The sequence below is a fragment of the Neomonachus schauinslandi genome, chromosome 5 (assembly GCF_002201575.2).
Source record: "Neomonachus schauinslandi chromosome 5, ASM220157v2, whole genome shotgun sequence".
Classification (NCBI taxonomy): domain Eukaryota; kingdom Metazoa; phylum Chordata; class Mammalia; order Carnivora; family Phocidae; genus Neomonachus; species Neomonachus schauinslandi.
The window spans coordinates 154,993,670-155,015,240 of record NC_058407.1 but is presented as its reverse complement, the minus strand read 5'-3'; the positions used below and the strand labels follow the sequence as shown (position 1 = coordinate 155,015,240).

At 42.5% G+C, this 21,571-nt stretch overlaps 1 protein-coding gene across 1 annotated transcript in view; it reads left to right on the top strand.

Moving 5' to 3' along the window:
• The first annotated feature begins 6,563 nt into the window (after nucleotides 1-6,563).
• Nucleotides 6,564-21,571, top strand: part of COG7 (component of oligomeric golgi complex 7) — a 73,296-nt gene continuing 58,288 nt past the window's right edge. Inside the window, exons 1-4 of the mRNA XM_021686846.1 lie at nucleotides 6,564-6,742; nucleotides 11,392-11,540; nucleotides 11,709-11,825; nucleotides 13,869-14,037. Coding sequence (XP_021542521.1) covers nucleotides 6,574-6,742; nucleotides 11,392-11,540; nucleotides 11,709-11,825; nucleotides 13,869-14,037 — 604 coding nt within the window. The 5' untranslated portion in view covers nucleotides 6,564-6,573. The remainder of the gene's footprint in view (nucleotides 6,743-11,391; nucleotides 11,541-11,708; nucleotides 11,826-13,868; nucleotides 14,038-21,571) is intronic.

Sequence of the window (21,571 nt, the reverse complement as noted above, 5' to 3'; positions counted from 1 at the left end):
AAAAAAACATGCTTTTATATTTGTCATGACCCTGGTTTTAAAACCAAGCAATCTAGGTATATGTGTGCATATATAATAACTGGTAATTTTGGGTTCTAGAATTGCAAATGAATTTTAAAAATACTTATTTTAGAAAGAGCATATGGTGGGTGAGGGGTAGAGGGGGAGAGGCTTAAGCAGACTCCACGCTGAGTGTTGAGCCTGATGTAGGGCTCAGTCTCACAACCTGAGATTGTGACCTGAGCCAAACCAAGAGTTGGACACTGACTGCGCTGCCCAGGCGCCCTGCGAATGGGTTTTCTTTAAATTTTATCTGCATTTTCTAAAGTTTCTAGGCTGAAAAAACATTTTTATGCTTAAATGTTTTTTCCAAATTAAAAGGTGGAAAGTCTTCCACGTGATTAATCTTCTAGCAGACAGTGTTACTAGTTCTCATCTGTCTTTGGAGATATTCTGGGCATATTCAAATGAACTGGAGTTTTTTGTTTGTTTTTAATGTAATGATGTAACTTGGAGATAATGCCATGCCACTGCTTAACAGGAAAAAGAATAGCCTCTGCTCTCCCCTCTCCTGACAGCAGTTGGGATCAATCAGTTTTATGTTAAAAGTCCTGTGTATTAAAGCTGGCACATGAATTTCCTGGTAGTTTCTGTGTGTTTCTAGTCTCTCCCTCCTGCTGGTTCCATTTCCATGGGCCCAGACATGCTTGCCTCTTCTCTAGCAACCCACTCCCTCCTGCCTTATTTCTGTCAGCCCAGCATTGTAGAGGGAAACAGGTATGGGCTTTGGAGTCAGGTTCGGTTTTTAATTTTGTTTTGTTTTGTTTTTGCCACCTGTAGTATCTTGGGCAGGACACTCAACACGTCTGGGCCTCAGTTTTTATATTCTTGAATTGTAAAAATGTTAAAAATCTACTTCATAGATTCAGATGCAGGTTTAATGAGGTCAACAAAATACCAGACACAATAGGGACTCTCTAAATGTAGGTGCTATTTCTCCTCAAATCACCTCATCCGAGATTTATTTATACTGTAACTGCGGTGACTTCCATTTTGTCACGTGGTCCATTTCATAACCTTTCCTGTTCTCATGGAAACCAGTAAAATTTTGCTAAGGGTACTAACCTAATGTTTGCCAAGGCTACAAAAAAAGTTGATGCTTTTTATAGAATCTGACCATCCCCTCCATACGGATCTGTCAAGATTAGTATCAGCTGCAGGAAATGGGTAAGCCCAAAGAAACATTGGTTAAACAAAAGATATTTATGTCTTTGTATTGGCCTCTTGGGATGACTGCAACAATGTACCGTAAGTTGGGTGACCTAAAACAACAGAAACAACAGTTGTGGAGAAGTCTGAAATTAGGCCACGTTCACTCTGAAACCTGTCAGGTAATTTTGGTGATTTGCAATGATCTTTGGCATTCTTTGGCTTGCAGCTGCGGAACTCCTCTCTCTACCTTTGTGGTCATGTGGTCTCCCTGTGTGTCTTCACATGACTAATTTACATTGATCATATTGGATTAAGGGCCAATCCTACTTCAGTATAACATCTTAACTAGTTACATCTTCAGTGATGCTATTGATAAGGTCACATTCTGAGGGACTAGGGATTAGGATTTCATGCGTAACTCGTGGAAACACAAGTCAACCATAATTCTCTCAAATTCAGTAACCTTGGAGGTAGTGAGATTAGGGTTTGTATGCAGTCCATATGATGTCACGCACTTAGACGTTCAGTCTTGTTGCTCTGCCATGAGTGAATTCCATTACTAAGAACACTTTATGGTTCAGGGTAGGAGACCAACAAAAGACAAATTACCAAACTCAGGAGACACATCACTACTGATTCTACAGAAATTGGAAAGGATTATAAAGGAATATTACGAACAATTTTATGCCAACTTAGGTGAAATGGACAAGTTTCTAGTAAGGCCCGAATTACCAACTGATTTAAGAACTAGAACATTTGGGGCACCTGGGTGGCTCAGTTGGTTAAGCGACTGCCTTCGGCTCAGGTCATGATCCTGGAGTCCCTGGATCGAGTCCCGCATCGGGCTCCCTGCTCGGCAGGGAGTCTGTTTCGTCCTCTGACCCTATCCCCTCTCATGTGTTCTCTCTCTCCCATTCTCTCTCTCTCAAATAAATAAATAAAATCTTTAAAAAAAAAAAAAAAAAAAAAAAAAAAAAGAACTAGAACATTTGAATAGGTCTATAACGAGTTGAATTAATAGTCTTCTCACGAAGAAACGTCCAGGGCCAGATGGCTTCACATTAAATTCTGCCAAATATTTAAAGAAGAGGCTTTCCCAATTCTCAAACTCCGAAGCTAGAGAAGGAAGGATCACTTCCTAAATGATTCTAAAACCAGTATTACACTTAAACCAAAATTAGAGAAAGATCACAAAAACAATATTACGAGTTTTCCCCCACGAACATTGACACGAAAGTCCTCAACAAAATGGTGTCAAAGCAAATCTGGTAACATTCTACATCCTGACCAAGTAGAATTTATCTTAGGAATGCAAGATCAGTTTACCATCCAAATGTTAATTACTATAGAACATCACATGAGTAGAATAAAAGGTAAAAACAACACAATTATCCCAATAGGTACCAAAAAAGTATATGTATAAAATCAGCATTTTAACAAACTAGGAATAGAAGGGAACTTGGTCATCTTGAAAAAGGGATTGGACTGAAAAAGATGCTGAAGATTTGGAGCAAGGCAAAGATGTCTGCTCTTGCCATTTCTATTCAATATTGTACTGAAGATTCTAAGCAGTGCAGTTAGTAGAGGGAAGAAAAAGGTAAATCTGTATTCACAGATATTATGAACCTGTACATAGACAAATTCCAGGGAATACGTACATGCACACATAAATAGAACCGATAAATGTTAAAAGGTACAAGATAAATATACAAAAATCAGTTGTATTCCAATAACAAGAACATGTGAAATGAAATTAATTACATTCACAATAGCATTAAAATGAATGCAATACTTTGGGATAAATTTAACAAAAGTGCAAGATATTTACAATGTACAACAAAAGGTATTGCTGAGAGAAATTAAAGATGATCTAAATTAGAGGTTCTCAACCAGGGGTGATTGTTCCCACCGAGAGATACTTGGCAATGTGTGGAGACATTCTTAGTTGTCACAACCTGGGGGAAGGGATGCTTTTGGGATCTAGTAGTAGAGGCCAGAGATGCAGCCAAACATTGTACAATGCATAGGACAGCCTGAACAATAAATTATCTGGCCGCACCAGGGTTGAATAACACCAAGGTTGAAACATCCTGATCTAAATAAAAGGAGAGGCATTTCACATGCATGGATTGGAAGACTGTATTGTCAAGATGCCAATTCTCAAAATGATCTGTAAGTTCAATAAAAACCTTATTCCAGTAGCATTTTTGTGTAGAAATTGATAAGCAGGTCATAGATGGATATGGATATGCAAAGGGTCTGGAGTAGCAAAACAATATTTTTATTTAAGATTTTATTTGAGGGGCGCCTGGGTGGCTTAGTTGGTTAAGCGACTGCCTTCATCTCAGGTCATGGTCCCAGGGTCCTGGGATCGAACCCCGCATCGGGCTCCCTGCTGGGCAGGGCGCCTGCTTCTCCCTCTTCCTCTGCCACTCCCACCACCTGTGCTCTCCTGCTCCCTGTCAAATAAATAAAATCTTTAAGAAAAAAAGATTTGAGAGAGTGCATGTGAGAGAGGAGGGAGAGGGAGAGAGGGGCAGAGGGAGAGGGAGAAGCATATTCCCCAAGGAGCAGGGAGCCTGACACGAGACTGGATCCCAGGACCCTGGGATCATGACCTGAGCTGAAGGCAGATGCTTAACCGACTGAGCCACCCAGGTTCCCTGCAAAACAATTTTTTAAAATAACAAAGTGGGAGAACTAACACTATCAGACTTCCAAACTTACTATAAACTATAGAAATCAAGACAATTTGGTATTGGTACAATAGGAATATAGATAATGAAACAAGAGTCTAGAAATCCTTACATCTGTGTCACTTGGTTTTTGACAAAAGATCTTAAGGCAATCAGTGGAGAAAGGAAAGTCTAAATCATCCTGGGATAACTGTATATGTGTATGTAAAAAATTAGACGGGCGCCTGGCTGGCTCAGAGCATGTGACGCTTGATCATGGGGTTGTAACTTTGAGCCCCACGTTGGGTATAGATGTTACTTAAAAATTAAATCTTTAAAGAATAGACTTAGGCCTTTACCTCACACCATACACAAAAAATGAACTCAAACTGGATCATGGACGTAAATGTAAGAGCTAATACTTTAAAACTTCTAGAAGAAAATTTAGAAATTCTTCATGATTTTGGGTTAGGCAAAGATTTCTTAGATACAAGACCAAAAGTAGGATCCATAAAAAAGAAGTGATAATGGAATTTATCAAAATTAAAAACTTGCACCTCAAAAGACATTAAGAAAATGAAAAGACAAGATACAGATTGGGAGAAAATAGTTGTGACCCATATTAATAAGGGAAATCAGAATATGTAAAGAATTTAACAGCTCATTAATATGAAGAATTTAACAGCTCAATAATATGAAGACAACCCCATTTGAAAATGGGTGAAAGATTTGAACACGTTTCATCAAAGAAGATGTAAGAATAGCTAATAACATGAAAAGATGTTCAAAATCATTGGTTAGGGAAATGCAGACTAAAGCAACAGTGACTATTATATACCAGATGTTGGTGAGGGTATAGAGAAACTGGAGCCCTCACATATTATTGATGGTAATGTAAAATGGTGTAGGCTAGTCTGGGTAAGTCTGACAGTTTTCTTAAAAAGTTGAACATAAATTTATCTTGTAACTTAGCAATTCCACTCCTAGGAATATATCCAAACGTAATGAAAACTTGTCTACACAGGGTGCCTGGGTGGCTCAGTTGGTTAAGCGACTGCCTTCGGCTCAGGTCATGATCCTGGAGTCCCGGGATCGAGTCCCGCATCGGGCTCCCTGCTCAGCGGGGAGTCTGCTTCTCCCTCTGACCCTCTCCCCTCTCATGCTCTCTCTCACTCTCTCAAATAAATAAATAAAATCTTTAAAAAAAAAAAAAACTTGTCTACACAAAGGCATGTGGCAAACATTCATAGCAGCATTATTCATAATGACTTTAAACTAGAAGCAGCATAAATGTCCATCAGTTGGTGAATGGCTAAATATGTCATATCCACACAATGGGATACTATTCAGCAACATAAAGGAGCAAACTGATAACATGGTGCAACACAAATGGACCTCAAAAACATGCTCAGCGAAAGAAGCCAGATGGAACACTGCACAGTATATGATTCTATGTATCTGAAATGTCCAGAAAAGGTAAATTGAGAGACAGCGGACTAGTGGTTTCCTAGGGCCTGGTGTGGAAGACCAGATTAAGTGCAAATGAGGGGGAAGGAACTTTTTTGGCTGATGGAAATGTTCTTGTGGAGAGAGACCAACTCTAAATTTACTAAAAATCATTGAATTGTAACTTACAATGGATGAATTTTATATCCTGTAAGTTATTAGTAAAGCTATTTTAAAAATGTTCATCAGGGAGGGCAGGGGCATATTGTAGAGGCACTTAAGGCTTCCAACGCTCCTACCAAGGATAGTATACTAGCTTTCCTGATTTGTGGATTTAGGTTCTTAGATACATAGAGTCTTCAGAACTACCGTATGCATTGAGTCAGAGTATGCCCGGGGTGAGAAGGGTAAATGGCAAAATTATTCACAATTATATACAAAGGATTTTTTCTCTTTAATTTTTGGTTCCCATGACACTATGACAAAGGAGGCCCTCCTTTTTCCGAGGCGTCACATGAGGCTAGAGAAAACAGGTTGCAACCGGTGAGTTTGAGTTCCAGCGTGGTGTGTTTCTTGGGAAAGGACAGGAGGCCAATGTGGCTATAGGGAGGGCTGAGGCCAGATCGCGGAGATTCATCTGATCTCTGTAGGAAGGCAGTAAAGCGTGGTAAAGAGTTCAGGCTCCAGTGGCCCGTTTGCCCTAGTTCAAATCCCCGCAGTCCCACTTTCTGGCGACATGACTGAGTTGCTCAACTGCCTCTAATCTTCATCTTTACCTTGGGGAGAATAACGGCAGTCGTAGTACTGTCAAGTCTAAGTGCGCCAGTGCACGTAAGGGCTTTAGAGTAAGCACATACTTAAGGGCTCAACACACACTTAAGTTAGCAAAAGAAGCGGAATGCTCGCACCCGCTCGCCGCTCGCCGCTCGCCGCCCGCCGCCGGGGGCCTTTCTCCAGGGCCCAGCTCTCCAGGGCGCCCGGAACGCCGGCAATCACTATGGTAACGGCCACCTACTTCCGGAAGAAGTACGGCGCGCGGCGAGGGCCATTCCGAGCCCTCTGCTCCCGCGAGTTGACGGGCCGCAGAGGGGCGAGTTTAGTGGGTGCTGTGGGTTCTGCCTGCCGCCCCCCGCCCCAGGCCAGCCACGGTGCCCTCGCAGGGCCGCCCGACTCGGCAGCCTCGTTGCCGCCAGAGCCAGCTCTTCAGGCCTGGACGCCGAGGCTGAGAGGCGGTGCGGCCATGGACTTCTCCAAGTTCCTGGCGGAAGACTTCGACGTGAAGGAGTGGATCAACGCGGCCTTCAGGACCGGTTCGAAGGAGGCGGCGGCCGGGAAGGCGGACGGCCACGCGGCCACGCTGGTGATGAAGCTGCAGCTGTTCATCCAGGAGGTGAACCACGCCGTGGAGGGTAAGACTGAGCTGCCGGGACGTGCGTGGGGCGGCGGCGGTCCGCGGCCCCCGCGGTGGGAAGGCGAGCCCAGACCGACCTTCGTCCAGACCTTTCGGGGGCAGCCGGGGGCCGGTCTCAGCTCGCTGCCGCCTGCCTAACGCTTGCCGAGGCTGGGGCTTGCTCTTCCGCCCCCGGCGGTGCCATCAAGTTTCCTTTAAGGCCCAAGAGTGAATTCCAAGAATATTAACTAATCGTTACCTGGTTCTTACATTTGGCAAAAGCGTATCAGAGGCGTGTGGGAATGACACAAATCTGGGAAACGTTGTTTTAGCGGACCTTCATGTCCTTGAAGATGGGCTGGCCTGAATGGAGACTTGAACCATCTTTCAAGGATAGTTAATTAAAAAAAGTAATACACACCAGCAACCTTTTCATTAACTCCTACTCGGTTTTTAGTCACGGTATGTTCATTGTATGTTCATTAGGTGCATACTGCACGGCCAGCCTCTCTGCTAGGCTCCGTGGGAGAGACGGTTCCTACAGGGAAGCTTAAGACCCAGTAAACAGAACTTTATTTTATAGATGGGTCCAGTGTTTAAGGAAAGGCTGATGTTGGGGGGAGGGGAGCTTTATTTCACTGCAGGTTCTTTATTGTACTTTGCATCTAATACTCATTGAACATCTGCTGCACCTGTGCCCAGAAATGGGCCATGTGCAAGAAGTTTACTTTTCAGGAGCTGCTGCCTTGTGGGGAAGATACTAAACAGTTAAATTACAATGAAGGGTGGCTTTCCTACAAGTAGGACCAGGAGTTATGAGAGCTGGAAAAAGTGTGCAGTTACCTCTAGTCTGGGAGAATCATAAAGGGTTTTCCCTGTGTTAGGCCTTGAAGGAAGACTTCATAGGGCAAAGAGGGGGGAGGACATTAATAATAATATGATAGCAATATTTGAGTCCTTGATAATGTGTCAACCATTCTTTTAAATGCCCTGTATGTATTAACTAAGTGGTTCTCAAACCAGGGGTGGTAATGTCACCTCCTTCTACCCTTACCATCCCCTGACTATCTGGAAGTTGTTGGGAGTGTTTTTAGTCCTTGCAATGGGGAGGAATGTCACAATGATGGACAGTTAGTGGAAATACCCAGCGATGCTTAGTGTCCTGCATGCCTGGGATATCCTACACAATGAAGAATTGTCCTGGCCAAAATGTTAATGTTGCCCCTTCTCAGCCTAATTATCCAATTTAAACCTGGCTATAATCCTTAGAGGTAGACACAGTTATGATGACCAATTTATAGTTGTAGAGACTGTGGCTGAGTGAAGTAACCCATCATCATATTTCTAGTTTGGATTTGAACCCATGCATTGGTCCCAGAGCTCAGGCTCTTATCCATTATACCTTGCTACCTCTCTGGTATGAAAGGGAGGAGAGAACAGCGCATACAGAGGCATGTGGGTATAAAAAGGCCTAGCCAGTCCACAGAAGAGTGAGAAGTTCAAACAGAGCTCCATCAGTAACATCAACAAACATTAGTCATTAGTATTATTATTACAGGATCACACTTTCCCGGGGGGAGGGGGAGACTTCTGGAGCTAAGACAGAAAAGTAGATTAGAATCAAACTGTGAAAGGCCTTTTTGCCCATCATTTTATTTTATTTTATTCTTTACGCACACGTGCGCACCCAGGGACGGGGAGGCGCAGAGGGAGAGAGAATCTTAAGCAGGCCCAATCCCACACCCTGATATCATGACCTGAGCCGAAATCAAGAGTGGGACACTTAACCGACTGAACCGCCCAGGTGTCCCCTTTTTCATTATCCTAAGGAGTTGGGCATTCGGCCCCTAGGCAGTGGGAAGCCTTCAGAGGTTTTTGTTTTTTGTTTTTCAAAGATTTTATTTATTTATTTATTTATTTATTTTTATTTTTATTTTTTTTTAAAGATTTTATTTATTTATTTGACAGAGAAACAGCGAGAGAGGGAACACAAGCAGGCGGAGTGGGAGAGGGAGAAGCAGGCTTCCCGCAGAGCAGGGAGCCCGATGCGGGGCTCGATCCCAGGACCCTGGGATCATGACCTGAGCCGAAGGCAGACGCTTAACGACTGAGCCACCCAGGCGCCCCTTATTTATTTATTTGACAGAGAGAGAGAGACACAGCGAGAGAGGGAACACAAGTAGGGGGAGTGGGAGAGGGAGAAGCAGGCTTCCCACTGAGCCGGGAGCCCGATGTGGGGCTTGATCCCAGGACCCTGGGATCATGACCTGAGCCGAAGGCAGACGCTTACCCGACTGAGCCACCCAGGCGCCCCGCCTTCAGAGGTTTAAAGCTTTCTTTTTATGGAAGGCGAGACAAGGCTCAAATCTGCAGTGAAGAGAGGTTATTGCAGAGGCTCTAGGAGGGGATGTTGAGGGCTCCAAATTGGGAGATTGATTTGTTCAGTCATTCAGTCAACAAGTATTTATTAGGCACAAACTGTTTTCCAGGTTCCAGAGATACAGTGTTGAACAAGACCCAGTCCTAGGTTGGGTCAGTTAACAGGCCAAGTTGGAGACAGGGGGAGAAAAACCCCCAAACAGGGACCAGATCATGCAAGGATTTTAATGTCTCATTAAAGAGTTTGGATTTGATTTAAAATGAGTGTAAAGGAAAGGTACCAAAGGATTTTTAAGCAGGGGAGGGACAGGGATTGATTCGGAAGGCAACTGTTCAGAAGAGTGGACTGTCAAAATAGTGGCTTCAGCTGGGGTTGTGGCAGTGGGCATGGTGAGAAATGGGTAGATTTAAGATATTTTTAGGAGGAAGAATGGGAAGAACTTGCTGATGGATTGGAAGGAGGGACAAGAGGAGGAGAACATCAAGAATGACTGTGGGTGGAGGTCCCAAACATACAGTAACATTGAGAGAATTGTAGTGAACATCCATATGCCCACTACCTAGATTCTACAATTAACAATTTACTATTCCTGCTTTATCACAAATCTATCCATTTACCTGTCCCTCTCTCCATTCATCCATCTTATTTTTTGATGTATGATGTATTTCAAAATGAGTTGCAGAGGTCAGTATACTTTACCCCTGTACATTTCAGTGGGTACCCTAAACATAATAGAATTCAGTACTTGTTTACAGCTCTCTTTTTTTTTTTTTACTAAATAAAATTTACATAAGGTGAAATGCACAAATCTTATCTGATGAGTGGAATGAGTTTTGACAAATGTATACAGCTGGGATAATTCAAATCTCTGTCAAGAAGGAGAATGTTACAATCACCCAAGAAAGTGCCCCCATTCCCCTTCACAGTGAAATCTGGCCCTTACCCTCCCAGAGGCAACCACTGCAAGTGATAGCTTTAAAATGGAAAAAAGAGTGGACTAAATTTGGTGCAGGGGAGGGTTGTGGAGAAGGAAAAAGAGGTACACAGGGAACGGCAAGGGCCGAAGAGTGACTTCGAGGTTTAGCAGGCGGAAGGCTGGGGCCATAACAATGTTGTTAAAAGTCAGCATTGTTCTCTATACAGAAGAAATCTCTATACAGAAGAAATCCTTGTTCTATCTTTGTTTTCTTAGTCTTAGAACTTTACCTGGGGTCAGTGCTGGAAACACATTGTTATTTTATGGCTCAGCTGGACGAACAGGTTCTTGAAATATTTCTTCAAGATGTTAAGATTCCATTCATCGCACTGGTAGAGCAGAAGACGCTGGACTTACTGGGTTGATTTCCCGATGAATTGCCCTTTAAAGGGTCAGAGGGGTATGCTAGTAACTCTCCCAATTCCACATAACACATCATAGTGTGCAAAGATGTGCAAATTGTATTCTATGTTTGGGACGTCTGTTAAAACGGTGGCTCAGTCGTTAAGCGTCTGCCTTCAGCTCCGGTCATGATCCTGGGGTCCTGGGATCGAGCCCCTCATCGGGCTCCCTGCTCCGCGGGAAGCCTGCTTCTCCCTCTCCCACTCCCCCTGCTTGTGTTCCCTCTCTCGCTGTGTCTCTCTCTGTCAAATAAATAAAATCTTAAAAAAAAAAACCATGCAGCTTTCTTAATGTCACCTGATCTCCTACCAGACTTGTTAAATAAGAAACTCTGGCAGGTGCTGGGGGACCTGCATTTAACTGTGCCCCAGTTGACGCTGGTCGTCTGTGGACTCTATTTTGAAACGACCATGGAATGCAGACATTGGGGCCAGACACACGTAAGGCTTGGTTTCAGCTCTATGAAATCTTAGGGAAGTTACTCAACCTCTCTGAGCCTCAGTTTCCTTATTTGTAAGAGGTGACTGCTAATGACTCCTGTGGACATTACGTGATAGAATGGGATGTAGCTGGCATTTACCCAGTGTCAGATTCTTTCATTTTCTCTCCTCACAAAGGGAGTTTCAATTTAACTCAGTGGTGGAAAAGCATTGATGTTGGGTCAGGTTGATGGTTCGTTCCCTCCTTGTCAAATCCCATGGCCCACACCGATCAGACTGGGGAAGACATGATCCTGGCAGAGCCCACCTCCCAGCCCACCTCTTCTTCACTCCCCATCATCCACAGGCTCAGAAAACTGTGTGGTTGGGGGTGCTTTGGGGAAAATTCCCTTCCTGTCTTCTGAGCTCTTCATCTTGTTCACTGGTGACTGGTCTGATTTTCACCTTTTGTTCTTTGGTTCTTGCTACAGAAACAAGTCACCAGGCTCTTCAGAACATGCCCAAAGTGCTCCGCGATGTTGAAGCCCTGAAACAGGAGGCGTCTTTTCTGAAAGAACAAATGATTCTTGTCAAGGAGGACATTAAAAAATTTGAACAGGATACGTCTCAATCGATGCAGGTATTCATGCCCCTGTCCCTAATGCTGATTCTTGTTTTTGGAAGACATTCACAGAACCTCCCTCAAAACAGGAGCATGCCATGATGCTTATGTTTCAAGTCACCAGTGGAGGGTAGAGATAAAGGAACTGCCACTTCCTTAGTCTTTGACCTCTCGTCTCTCTTTTAGGTATTGGTAGAAATCGACCAGGTCAAGTCCAGAATGCAGCTTGCGGCGGAGTCCCTTCAGGAAGCAGACAAGTGGAGCACACTGAGTGCTGATATCGAGGAGACCTTCAAGACTCAAGTAGGTCTTGAGTTTAAGGGATGTCCGCAGTCTGGGTAGGCAGGCACTTGAGGTTTGGAGAAACAAATGAGAAAGTCGTTTCCTCGAACCCACAAGGGATAGGAAGAAGCCCCGCGTGGAAACACACACAGGCGAAGGGTGAGAAAACCTGCAGTTGCTCAGGGTCTTTCCACCTTCTGGAGTTGGTATCTTGACTGATGGCCTTCTTGTCATAGTTCAGGAGAAACCTCAGTGAAAAAGGCAGAGAAAATGGTTGAAATGAGATTGTGAAACATGGGCAGGGGCCCTTCCACATCCTGGGACCCTCCGTGGCTGCCAACTGTGGGACATAGCAATGCTTTTGATACCTGGTTATCAGGGTGAGGTCAGGTGATGTCTCATGAAAAACTCTTTTTCGGTTAAGCAAAATGAATTCTTTTATTGTCTCTTTTGCTAGTTTTCTTTTTTTTTTTTTAAAGATTTTATTTATTTATTTGACAGAGACACCGCGAGAGACGGAACAAAGCAGGGGGAGTGCGAGAGGGAGAAGCAGGCTTCCCACAGAGCAGGGAGCCCCATGCGGGGCTTGATCCCAGGACTCTGGGATCATGACCTGAGCTGAAGGCAGACGCTTAATGACTGAGCCACCCAGGCGCCCCGCTTTTTTTTTTTTTTAAAGATTTATTTGAGGGCGCCTGGGTGGTTCAGATGGTTAAGCGTCTGCCTTCGGCTTAGGTCATGATCCCAGGGTCCTGGGATCGAGTCCCGCATTGGCCTCCCTGCTCGGAGGGGGGCCTGCTTCTTCCTCTCCCTCTGCTGCTCCCCCTGCTTGTGCTCTTTCGCTCTCTGTCAAATAAATAAAATCTTTAAAAAAAAAAGATTTTATTTATTTGAGAGAGAGATAGTAAGAGAGAGCATGAGCTGGAAGAGGGAGAAGCAGGCTCCCCGCTGAGCAGGGAGCCCCATGCGGGGCTCGATCCCAGGACCCTGGGATCATGACCTGAGCTGAAGGCAGACACTTAACAACTGAGCCACCCAGGCACCCCCCCCCTTTTTGCTAATTTTTAAAACTCTCACAAGTTTTTTAAAAAGCGCTCAGTGCATGAGGGGAAAAAAATTAGTAAACAGGAATAAACAGTGAAAAATGAGGGTTCACAGATGTGAGTTGCTAATCTTCCTGGATTCCTGGCACATGCGTGATTGCAGTCAGTACACTACTAATATTAACTAGCTAAGAGTTGGAAAGCTTTTGCCGCTCCCAACTATCCTGATATTCAGAACCAGCTGCCCAGAAGACCACATGCATTTGGCTGGACTCCCTCCTAGGCACTGCAAACTGAATTCATTATTTCTGTCTAGAACCACTCCCCATTTGCTCTTCCCTTTGGCCTCCCTGTCTTGGTTCGTGGCGGCACTTCCCCAGCAAGGGTCTAGGCTAGAAACCTCAGCAGTCCTTAACCGCGCCCTCTTCCCCATCTCTCCCATATCTCTCTGCAGTTGTCCGTTCTTTGGATCCCTCTGCCACCACTCTGTTCACGCTTCCCATCGTCTTTCTCCTAAACCACTGCAGCAGCCACCCACCCCTGCTGGCTCCTGGCCTCTCACAGGCAAACTCAGTTGCTCCCTCCCCTGGGCCCCGGTAGCACCTGAGCCATACTCCTTAAATTGTATCCTGATCTTGCTGTCCCAATATGTTGGGAACTCAGGGGCTGCAGTGTGATCTTCTTTGTGTCTCAAACATCTAATACAGTGTCTGACACGTTGTAGACACCTGTTGAGTGCTGAAATGAAAACAATTACTACATTCTTAATTCTTTTAAAAAACAGCATTTCTTTTTTTTTTTTTTTTTTAAGATTTTATTTATTTGTCAGAGAGAGTACAAGCGGGGGAAAGAGAGAAGCAGGCTCTGCACCGAGCAGAGAGCCTGATGCAGGGCTCAATCCCAGGACCCTGAGATCATGACCTGAACCGAAGGCAGACACTTAACCGACTGAGCCACCCAGGTGCCCCTGAACGACCTGGGATCTTTTAAAATAAATATCCTCTATTCTGGTCTTTTATAGGACATAGCTGTGATTTCTGCTAAGCTGACAGGTATGCAGAACAGCTTAATGATGCTTGTTGATACACCAGACTACTCGGAAAAATGTGTGCACTTGGAGGCACTGAAGAACAGGCTGGAGGCCCTGGCCTCCCCGCAGATTGTAGCTGCGTTCACCTCCCAGTCTGTAGGTAAGTGCGGGCCCCTTCTCATCTCTGCACACCTCCTCACAAAGGTAAGGTTTTCCAAGTCTTCAGCCTTTTGAGTGTCTTACTGTGGATTAAATTATGTAGTTTGGAAGTTAATTTGTAACTTTTTTGGGGTTGCCTTTTTTCAATAGTTTATATGAATATTTTCAAGCATACAGAAATGTTGAGATAAGCACACGACAGACACACCGTCTAGATCCTAGTTAAGTGTTTTCCCACATTTGCTTTGTCACACATCTACCCATCCATTCATCCATCTGTCCATCCAGGTTCTGTTTGGGATGGATTGCAAAGTAACTTATAGATATCGGCATACTTCACTCTTAAATGCTTCAGCATTCATTTCAATAACTAGAGTTCACTATTGCTTTATGATTCTCTTTTTTTGAGGTGAAATTTACTTTTAGAGAAACGCACATATCTTAAGTGTACCGTTTGTCGAGTTTTGACCCTTGTCAAATATGATTTTTATTTCCTGTGGCCTACTAATGTGGAAAATCATATTGATAGCATTCCTAATATCCTTTTATTCTTACAACTCAAGAACAAGCCTCACATGTTTATGGGATGTCTATGTGGGTGCACACACGTGTGTATGCATGTTAATGTCCTACTGGATATTTGCTAATATTTTATTTAGAATTTTTTCATAGAGATCTTATTAGCAAATATCTTTTTTTTTTAAAGATTTTATTTATTTATTAGAGAAAGCAAGAAAGAGAGAGCACAAGCAGGGGGAGTGGCAGGCAGAGGGAGAAGCAGGCTCCCAGAGGAGCAAGGAACCAGATGCAGGACTCGATCCCAGGACCCTGGGATCATGACCTGAGCTAAAGGCAGACGCTTAACTGACTGAGCCACCCAGGCACCCCACTCTGTTAGGTTTTAAGGAACATTTTTATCAAATATTGCCATGGCCCCATTAAATGCTTTCTGTCTGCAGTTCAACTTGGGTATGAATATTACAACTTCTGCCTTCTTTTTTGTTTGTACTTACTTCAGCATGGCTTTACCCATTTTTTCTTTTTAACCTTCAAACTTTTTTTTTTTTAAGGTTTTATTTATTTATTTGACAGAGAGAGACACAATGAGAGAGGGAACACAAGCAGGGGGAGTGGGAGAGGGAGAAGCAGGCTTCCTGCTGAGCAGGGAGCCCGATGCGGGGTTTGATCCCAGGACCCTGAGATCATGACCTGAGCCCAAGGCAGACACTTAATGACTGAGCCACCCAGGTGTCCCAACCTTCAAACTTTCTGAGATTTTTATTTTAGACTTGGCTATTGGAGATAGCACTTTGTTGAATTTTGATTTTTGATCTAATCCTGTACTTTTTAATAAGTGACTTTATCCCATTTAGGTTTTATTTAACAGAAATTGTCAGTTTTGTATATCTCTGTATTTTCTGCTTTATGTTTCTGTTTTCTTTGTGTTTTTTTTTTCCTCACAGATGATTGAAAGATATATAACTTGATTTTAGTTTTTCTAGTGATTTATTGATTTCACATTATACTAAACTTCTTTCTCAATTTATCAGCCTCCTGAAAGAAACACCATCTGCCTCCCCCAGTTAGTGTGCTTTAACTCCTCTTCCTGCTTTCCACCGTCCCTCTTCCCTGGCCAGTCTATAAGATTGCATAGTCTAGAATTTTAATCATGGTATATTGTCAAATTATTATTAATTTTCAAATTATTAATTTTTTATCATGTGGCTTTTCTCTCTAAACTTTTAAATATTAGAAAGTTTTCATATTTGATATTTTATCTTTTCATAACTGTTTTCTAACCAGTAATTGGCTATTTATGCTCAATTTCTTGTTTAAATGGATTCAGTACTCACTTTTAGACCTTTCAGCGCACGTCTTCCCCGTTTGTTAATTCTTTGAGGCTTCTCTTCATGACCAGGATTCTGTTTTTAAGTAGATTTTTTTCACCTCAGGAAGGTCATAGGGATTATATGCATATCCTTAGTGTTTATGTAGTAAAGAATGTCTTTTTGTTGCTTTTACATATAGAAGAAAATGGCTGCTTTTGGAATTTTTGGATCACACTGTTTTTCCTATGGAATTCTAGAAACCTTGATTCCTTGTCTTCTGCCAACTGTATTTTGCTATAAACATGAGACTGGCCTGATTCTTTCTTTCTTTCTTTCTTTTTTTTTTTTTGATAGTTTGTTTCTTTTCCTTGTAATAGTTAAAGCAGGGGTTAGCAAGCATTTTCTGTAAAGGGCCAGGTAGTAAATATTTTGGGCTCTCTGGGACGTGTGCTCTCTGTCACCAATACTTAACTGCAGTTGTAGTGTGAAAGCCTGTGTGTAAATGAGTGGGCTTCTCTGTGTTCCAATAAAGCTTTATGACAAAACCAGGTGGTGATGTCGCCTGCTGGCTCATAGTTTGCTGACTTCTGGCTTATACAATTCTTCCTTTTGCCTTATAGTTTAGTTACTTCACTAGATTATTTTTCAGTTTGGGAAAAATATATTTCTAGAACATAGTGTGAGCTTTTTTTATTTGCTGATTCATGTCTTTCTCTGTGTCTAGAAAATTTCTTTCTTAAAAAATATTTTTTCTGTTCCATTTGTTTTCCATTTTTGAGAACATCAACTGTCTGTCCATCAGCTCTCCGTTTCCCCCTCCTTTATGTCGTGTTGCCTCTGGTCTATTTTAGCTCTTTATCAACTCTCCCCATAGTCTTTTTTATTTTTCAAAAGATTGTTTTTCATTTCACCAATAGCATTCTCTTTCTTTCTTTTTTAAGATTTTATTTATTTGAGAGAGAGATAGCAAGAGAGAGCACGGGTAGGGTGGAGGGGCACAGGGAGAGGGAGAAGCAGGCTCCCCGCTGAGCAGGGAGCCCAATGCAGGACTTGATCCCAGGACCCTGGGATCATGACCCGAGCCGAAGGCAGACGCTTAACCGACTGAGCCACCCAGGTGTCCCAAGTCCTTTGACCATTTTAAAATCGGGTAATTTATTTTTTATTGTTGAGTTGTAGGAGTTTGTTATATACTCCGGATATTAATCCCTGATCAGATATATGATTTGTATACTCCGATTCTGTGGGTTGTCTTTTCATTCTATTTATAGTGTCCTTTGATGCACAAATCTTAAATTTTGATGTAGTCCAATATATCTGTTTTTAATTTTGTTGCCTGTGTTTTTGGTCTCATAAGTAAGAAACTATTGCCAAATCCAATGTCATGAAATTTTTCCCATTTTCTTCTAAGAGTTGATAGTTTTAGCTCTTTTTTTTTTTTTTAAAGATTTTATTTATTTATTTGACAGAGAGACAGAGAGAGAGGGAACACAAGCAGGGGGAGCGGCAGGCAGAGGGAGTGTGAGAGGGAGAAGCAGGCTCCCCACCGAGCAGGGAGCCCGATGCGGGGCTCGATCCCAGCACCTTGGGATCATGACCTGAGCCGAAGGCAGCTGCTTAACCAACTGAGCCACCCAGGCGCCCGATAGTTTTAGCTCTTACATGTTGCTCTTTGATCCATTCAAAGTTAATTTTTGTATATGGTGTAAGGTAAGGGTCCAACTTCTTCCTTTTGCATGTGGATATCCAGTTTTCTGAACATCATTTGTTGTCCTTTCCCCATTGAATGGCCTTGACACCCTTGTTGAGAGTCGTTTGACTGTATATGTGAGGGTTTATTTCTGGGCTCTCTGTTCTCTTCCATTGGTCATGTCTATCCTTATGCCAGTCCCACACTGTTACCCCACCTGCCCCACACACATTGTTTTGATTATTGTAGCTTTGTAGTAAGTTTTGAAGTCATGAAGTGTGAGACTGCCAACGTCACCCTTCTCTTTCAAGATTGTTTTATTTGGGGTCCCTTGAAATTCCATATGAATTCTAGGATGGGTTTTTCTGTTTCTCCAGAAGACACCATTGGGATTTCGATAGGGATTGCATTGAATCTGTAGATGGCTTTGGGTGGTATTACCATCTTAACAGTATTAAGTCTTTCAGTCCATCAACACGGGATGTTTTTTCATTTATTTGTGTCTTCTTTAATTTCTTTCAGCAGTGTTTTGTCATTTTCAGAGTACAAATCTTTCAGCTCCTTGTTACATTTTTTCCTAAGTATTTTGTTTATTTTGATGTTACTGTAAATGAATTTTTTTATTTCCTCTCCAGATCATTCATTGTCAATATATAGAAAAACAACTGATTTTTTTTTAAAGATTTTATTTATTCATTTGAGAGAGACAGACAGAGAAAGCACAAGCAGGGGAAGAGGCAGAGGGAGAGGAAGAAGCAGGCTTCCCACTGAGCAGGGAGCCTGATGTGGGGCTCGATCCCAGGACCCAGAGATCATGACCTGAGCCAAAGGCAGACGCCCAACCATCTGAGCCACCCAGGTGCCCCAACACAACTGATTTTTGTGTGTTGATTTTGTATCCTGCAACTTTGCCAAATTCACTTATTAGTTCTAACAGGTTTTTTTGTGGAATCTTTAGGGTTTTCTGATGATAAGATCATATCATCTGCAAACAAAGATAATTTTACTTCTTCCTTTTCTCTTTGAATGCTTTTAATTTCTCTTTCATGCCTCATTGCTCCGGCTAAGACTTCTAGCACTAAGGTGAATAGAGGTGGCAAAAGCAGGATTCTTGTCTTGTTCCTGATCTCAGAGGAAGAGTTTGAAATAGTCTTTCACCACTGAGTATTATGTTAACTGGGGGCTTTTCATATATGAAAATTTGTTTATTATGTTGACATAGTTTGCGTCTATTCCTAGTTTGTTGAGTTATATCATGAAAAGTGTTGAATTGTATCAAATTCTTTTCTTCACCATTTGAGATGATCATGTGGATTTTTTCCATCATTCTGTTAATATGGTATATTACATTGATTGATTTTCATACATTGAACCATGCTTGCATCTCAGGAATAAATTCCACTTGGCTATAGAGTGTTATCCTTTAATGTGCTGCTGATTTTGGTTTGCTAGTATTTCATCAAGGATTTTTGCATCACTATTCATCAGGGATGTGGCACCTGGGTGGCTCAGTTGGTTAAGTGTCTGACTCTTGATTTCTGCTCAGGTCATGATCTCAGGGTCATGAGATCGAGCCCTGTGTTGGGTTCTGCTTTGGGTGTGGAGTCTGCTTGAGCAGTCCACCTCTGCTTGAGTGCACGCGTGCTCTCTCTCTCTCAAAAAAAAAAAAATCATCAGGGATATTGGTCTATAGGTTTCTTTTCTTGTATTGTCTTTGTCTGGCTTTGGATCGGGGTAATGCTGGCCTCATAGAATGAGTTAGAAAGTGTTTCCTCCTCTTCAGTTTTTTGGAAGAGTTTGAGAAGTATTGGTATTAATTTTTCTTTAAATGTCTAGTATATTCACCAGTGAAGCCGTTTGGTGTGCTTTTCTTTGTTGAAGGGTTTTTGATTACTGATTCAATCTCCTTACTAGTTTTAGATCCGTTTAGAATTCTTTCTTCTTCATGATTCAGTCTTGATAGTGTGTATCTAAGAATTTGTTCATTTCATCTAGACTATCCAATTTTTTGGTGTATAATTGTCCATAGTACTTTTTATTTATTTTATTATTTATTTTATTTTTTATTTATTTACTTAAAAAAAAGATTTTATTTATTTGAGAGAGAGCGCGAGCACAAGCTCTGGGAGGAGGAGAGGGAGAGGGAGAAGCAGACGCCCTGCTGAGTGCAGAGACCGACATGGGGCTCGTTCCCAGGACCTGGAGATAACCTGAGCCAAAGTCGGATTCTTAACCGACTGAGCCACCCAGGTGCCCTTATTTTTTTAAAGTAAGCTCCATGCCCAACACAGGACTTGAACTCACAACCCTGAGATCAAGACCTGAGATCAGGAGTTGGACACTCCACTGACTGAGCCATCCAGGTGCCCCCATAGTGCTTTCTTATAATCCTTTTTATTTGTGTAAGATCAGTGGTAGTGTCCTTTCTTTCATTTCTGACTTTATGTATTTGAAATGTCTTCTCTCTTTTTCATAGTGAATCTAATTAGAAGTTTGTCAATTTTGTTCATCTTTTCAAAGAACCACCTCTTGGTTTTGTTGATTTTATTTTGTTTTGCTCTATTATATTGATCTTTGCTCCGATCTTTATTTCTTCCCTTCTTGCTACCTTTAGGTTTAGTTTGTTCTTTTTTTTTTTCCCCTAGTTGTTTAGGTTGTTGGCTTGAGATCTTTCTTCTTTTTTAACATAAGTATTTATAGCTATAAATTAGCTCTTAGTGAAATTTGTGGCATCCCATATGTTTTGGTATGTTGCGTTTTTATTTTCATTTGTCTCAAGATAATTCCTAATTTTCCTTATGATATCTTCTTTGACCCATTGGTTGTTTAAGACTGTTGTTTAATTTCCACATATTTGTGAATTTTCCCATTGTTTTTTCTTCCTTTGATTTCTAGCTTCATTTCATTATGATTAGAAAGGATATATGATTTCTGTCTTAGTTACACTTGTTTTCTGGCCTCACATATGATCTGTCCTGGAGAATGTTTCATGGGCACTGGAGAAAAATATGTATTCTGCTGTTGTTGGGTGGAGTGTTCTGTGTGTGTGTGTGTGTCTGTGTGTTAGGTCTACTTGGTTTATGGTGGTGTTAAAGTCCTTGACTTCCTTATTATCCTGTCTCTGCTTGTTCTTGAAGTGCTCTTATGATGTACCTTCTGCACATTCTGTTCCTTTTCTTTTTTCCCCTCCCTGTGATACTTTTGCATTGGTCCTATTGTGGGTTTTTTTGTTTGTTTGTTTTTGTTTCTGCTTAGTCATATTTATACGTGGCTCCTTTTCTCTGGGCTTGCTCTTTACTGGAAAATAACGTGCGATCTCTTTGGAAGCCCCTCCTTGTTTACCTGGGCTTTGTTGAGAGCTTTCCTCTTGTCCTTGAATTAAAGGCTGCATCCTGTGTTGTGCTCTCCAGTTGCCTAAAGAGAATGGATTCAGTACTCATCTCCAGCCTTTTCATTCCAGAACTTACCCATTTGTCAGTCATCTGTTTGGAGTGTTCTCCTCATCAGCAGGATCCTAGGACTGGAGTTGGGTTGTGGAAAGTCACCATCCGGCAGCTTTGTCCCATTTTCTCATGAATTTGTTGCAGCTACAGACCCACAGAGCTCCGCGGATGTGGTTGGGGTGCACCTCTGGTTAGGTGGGGTTGGAGAAGAAGTAAGAATGCAGGTGGGGAGATGGTGGCTCCATGAATTTGAATATTTTTCCTTTCATTCTGAAGGGGTTTGCTACTGGAATCAGGTTTTGAATGATGCCCTCTGGGTCAGGATTATGGGCCTTGGTACTGAGGGCAAGCTATATTTGACTGCCTTTGTTCACAGATTTAAATCAGGCTTGATTCCAGACCCACTCTTTCTAGGCAGGATGGATTCAGAAGGGGGAAATGGCTCTTTTTAGCCGCTGCTGGGCTGAAGCGGAAATAAGCCTTCTCCCCTTGCCTGGACTAGACCCCCGCTTTGCTCCCTCTCTCCACCTTGTCCTGCCATGCTCAGCCGCTCCCTGATGGCATTCTGAGTGC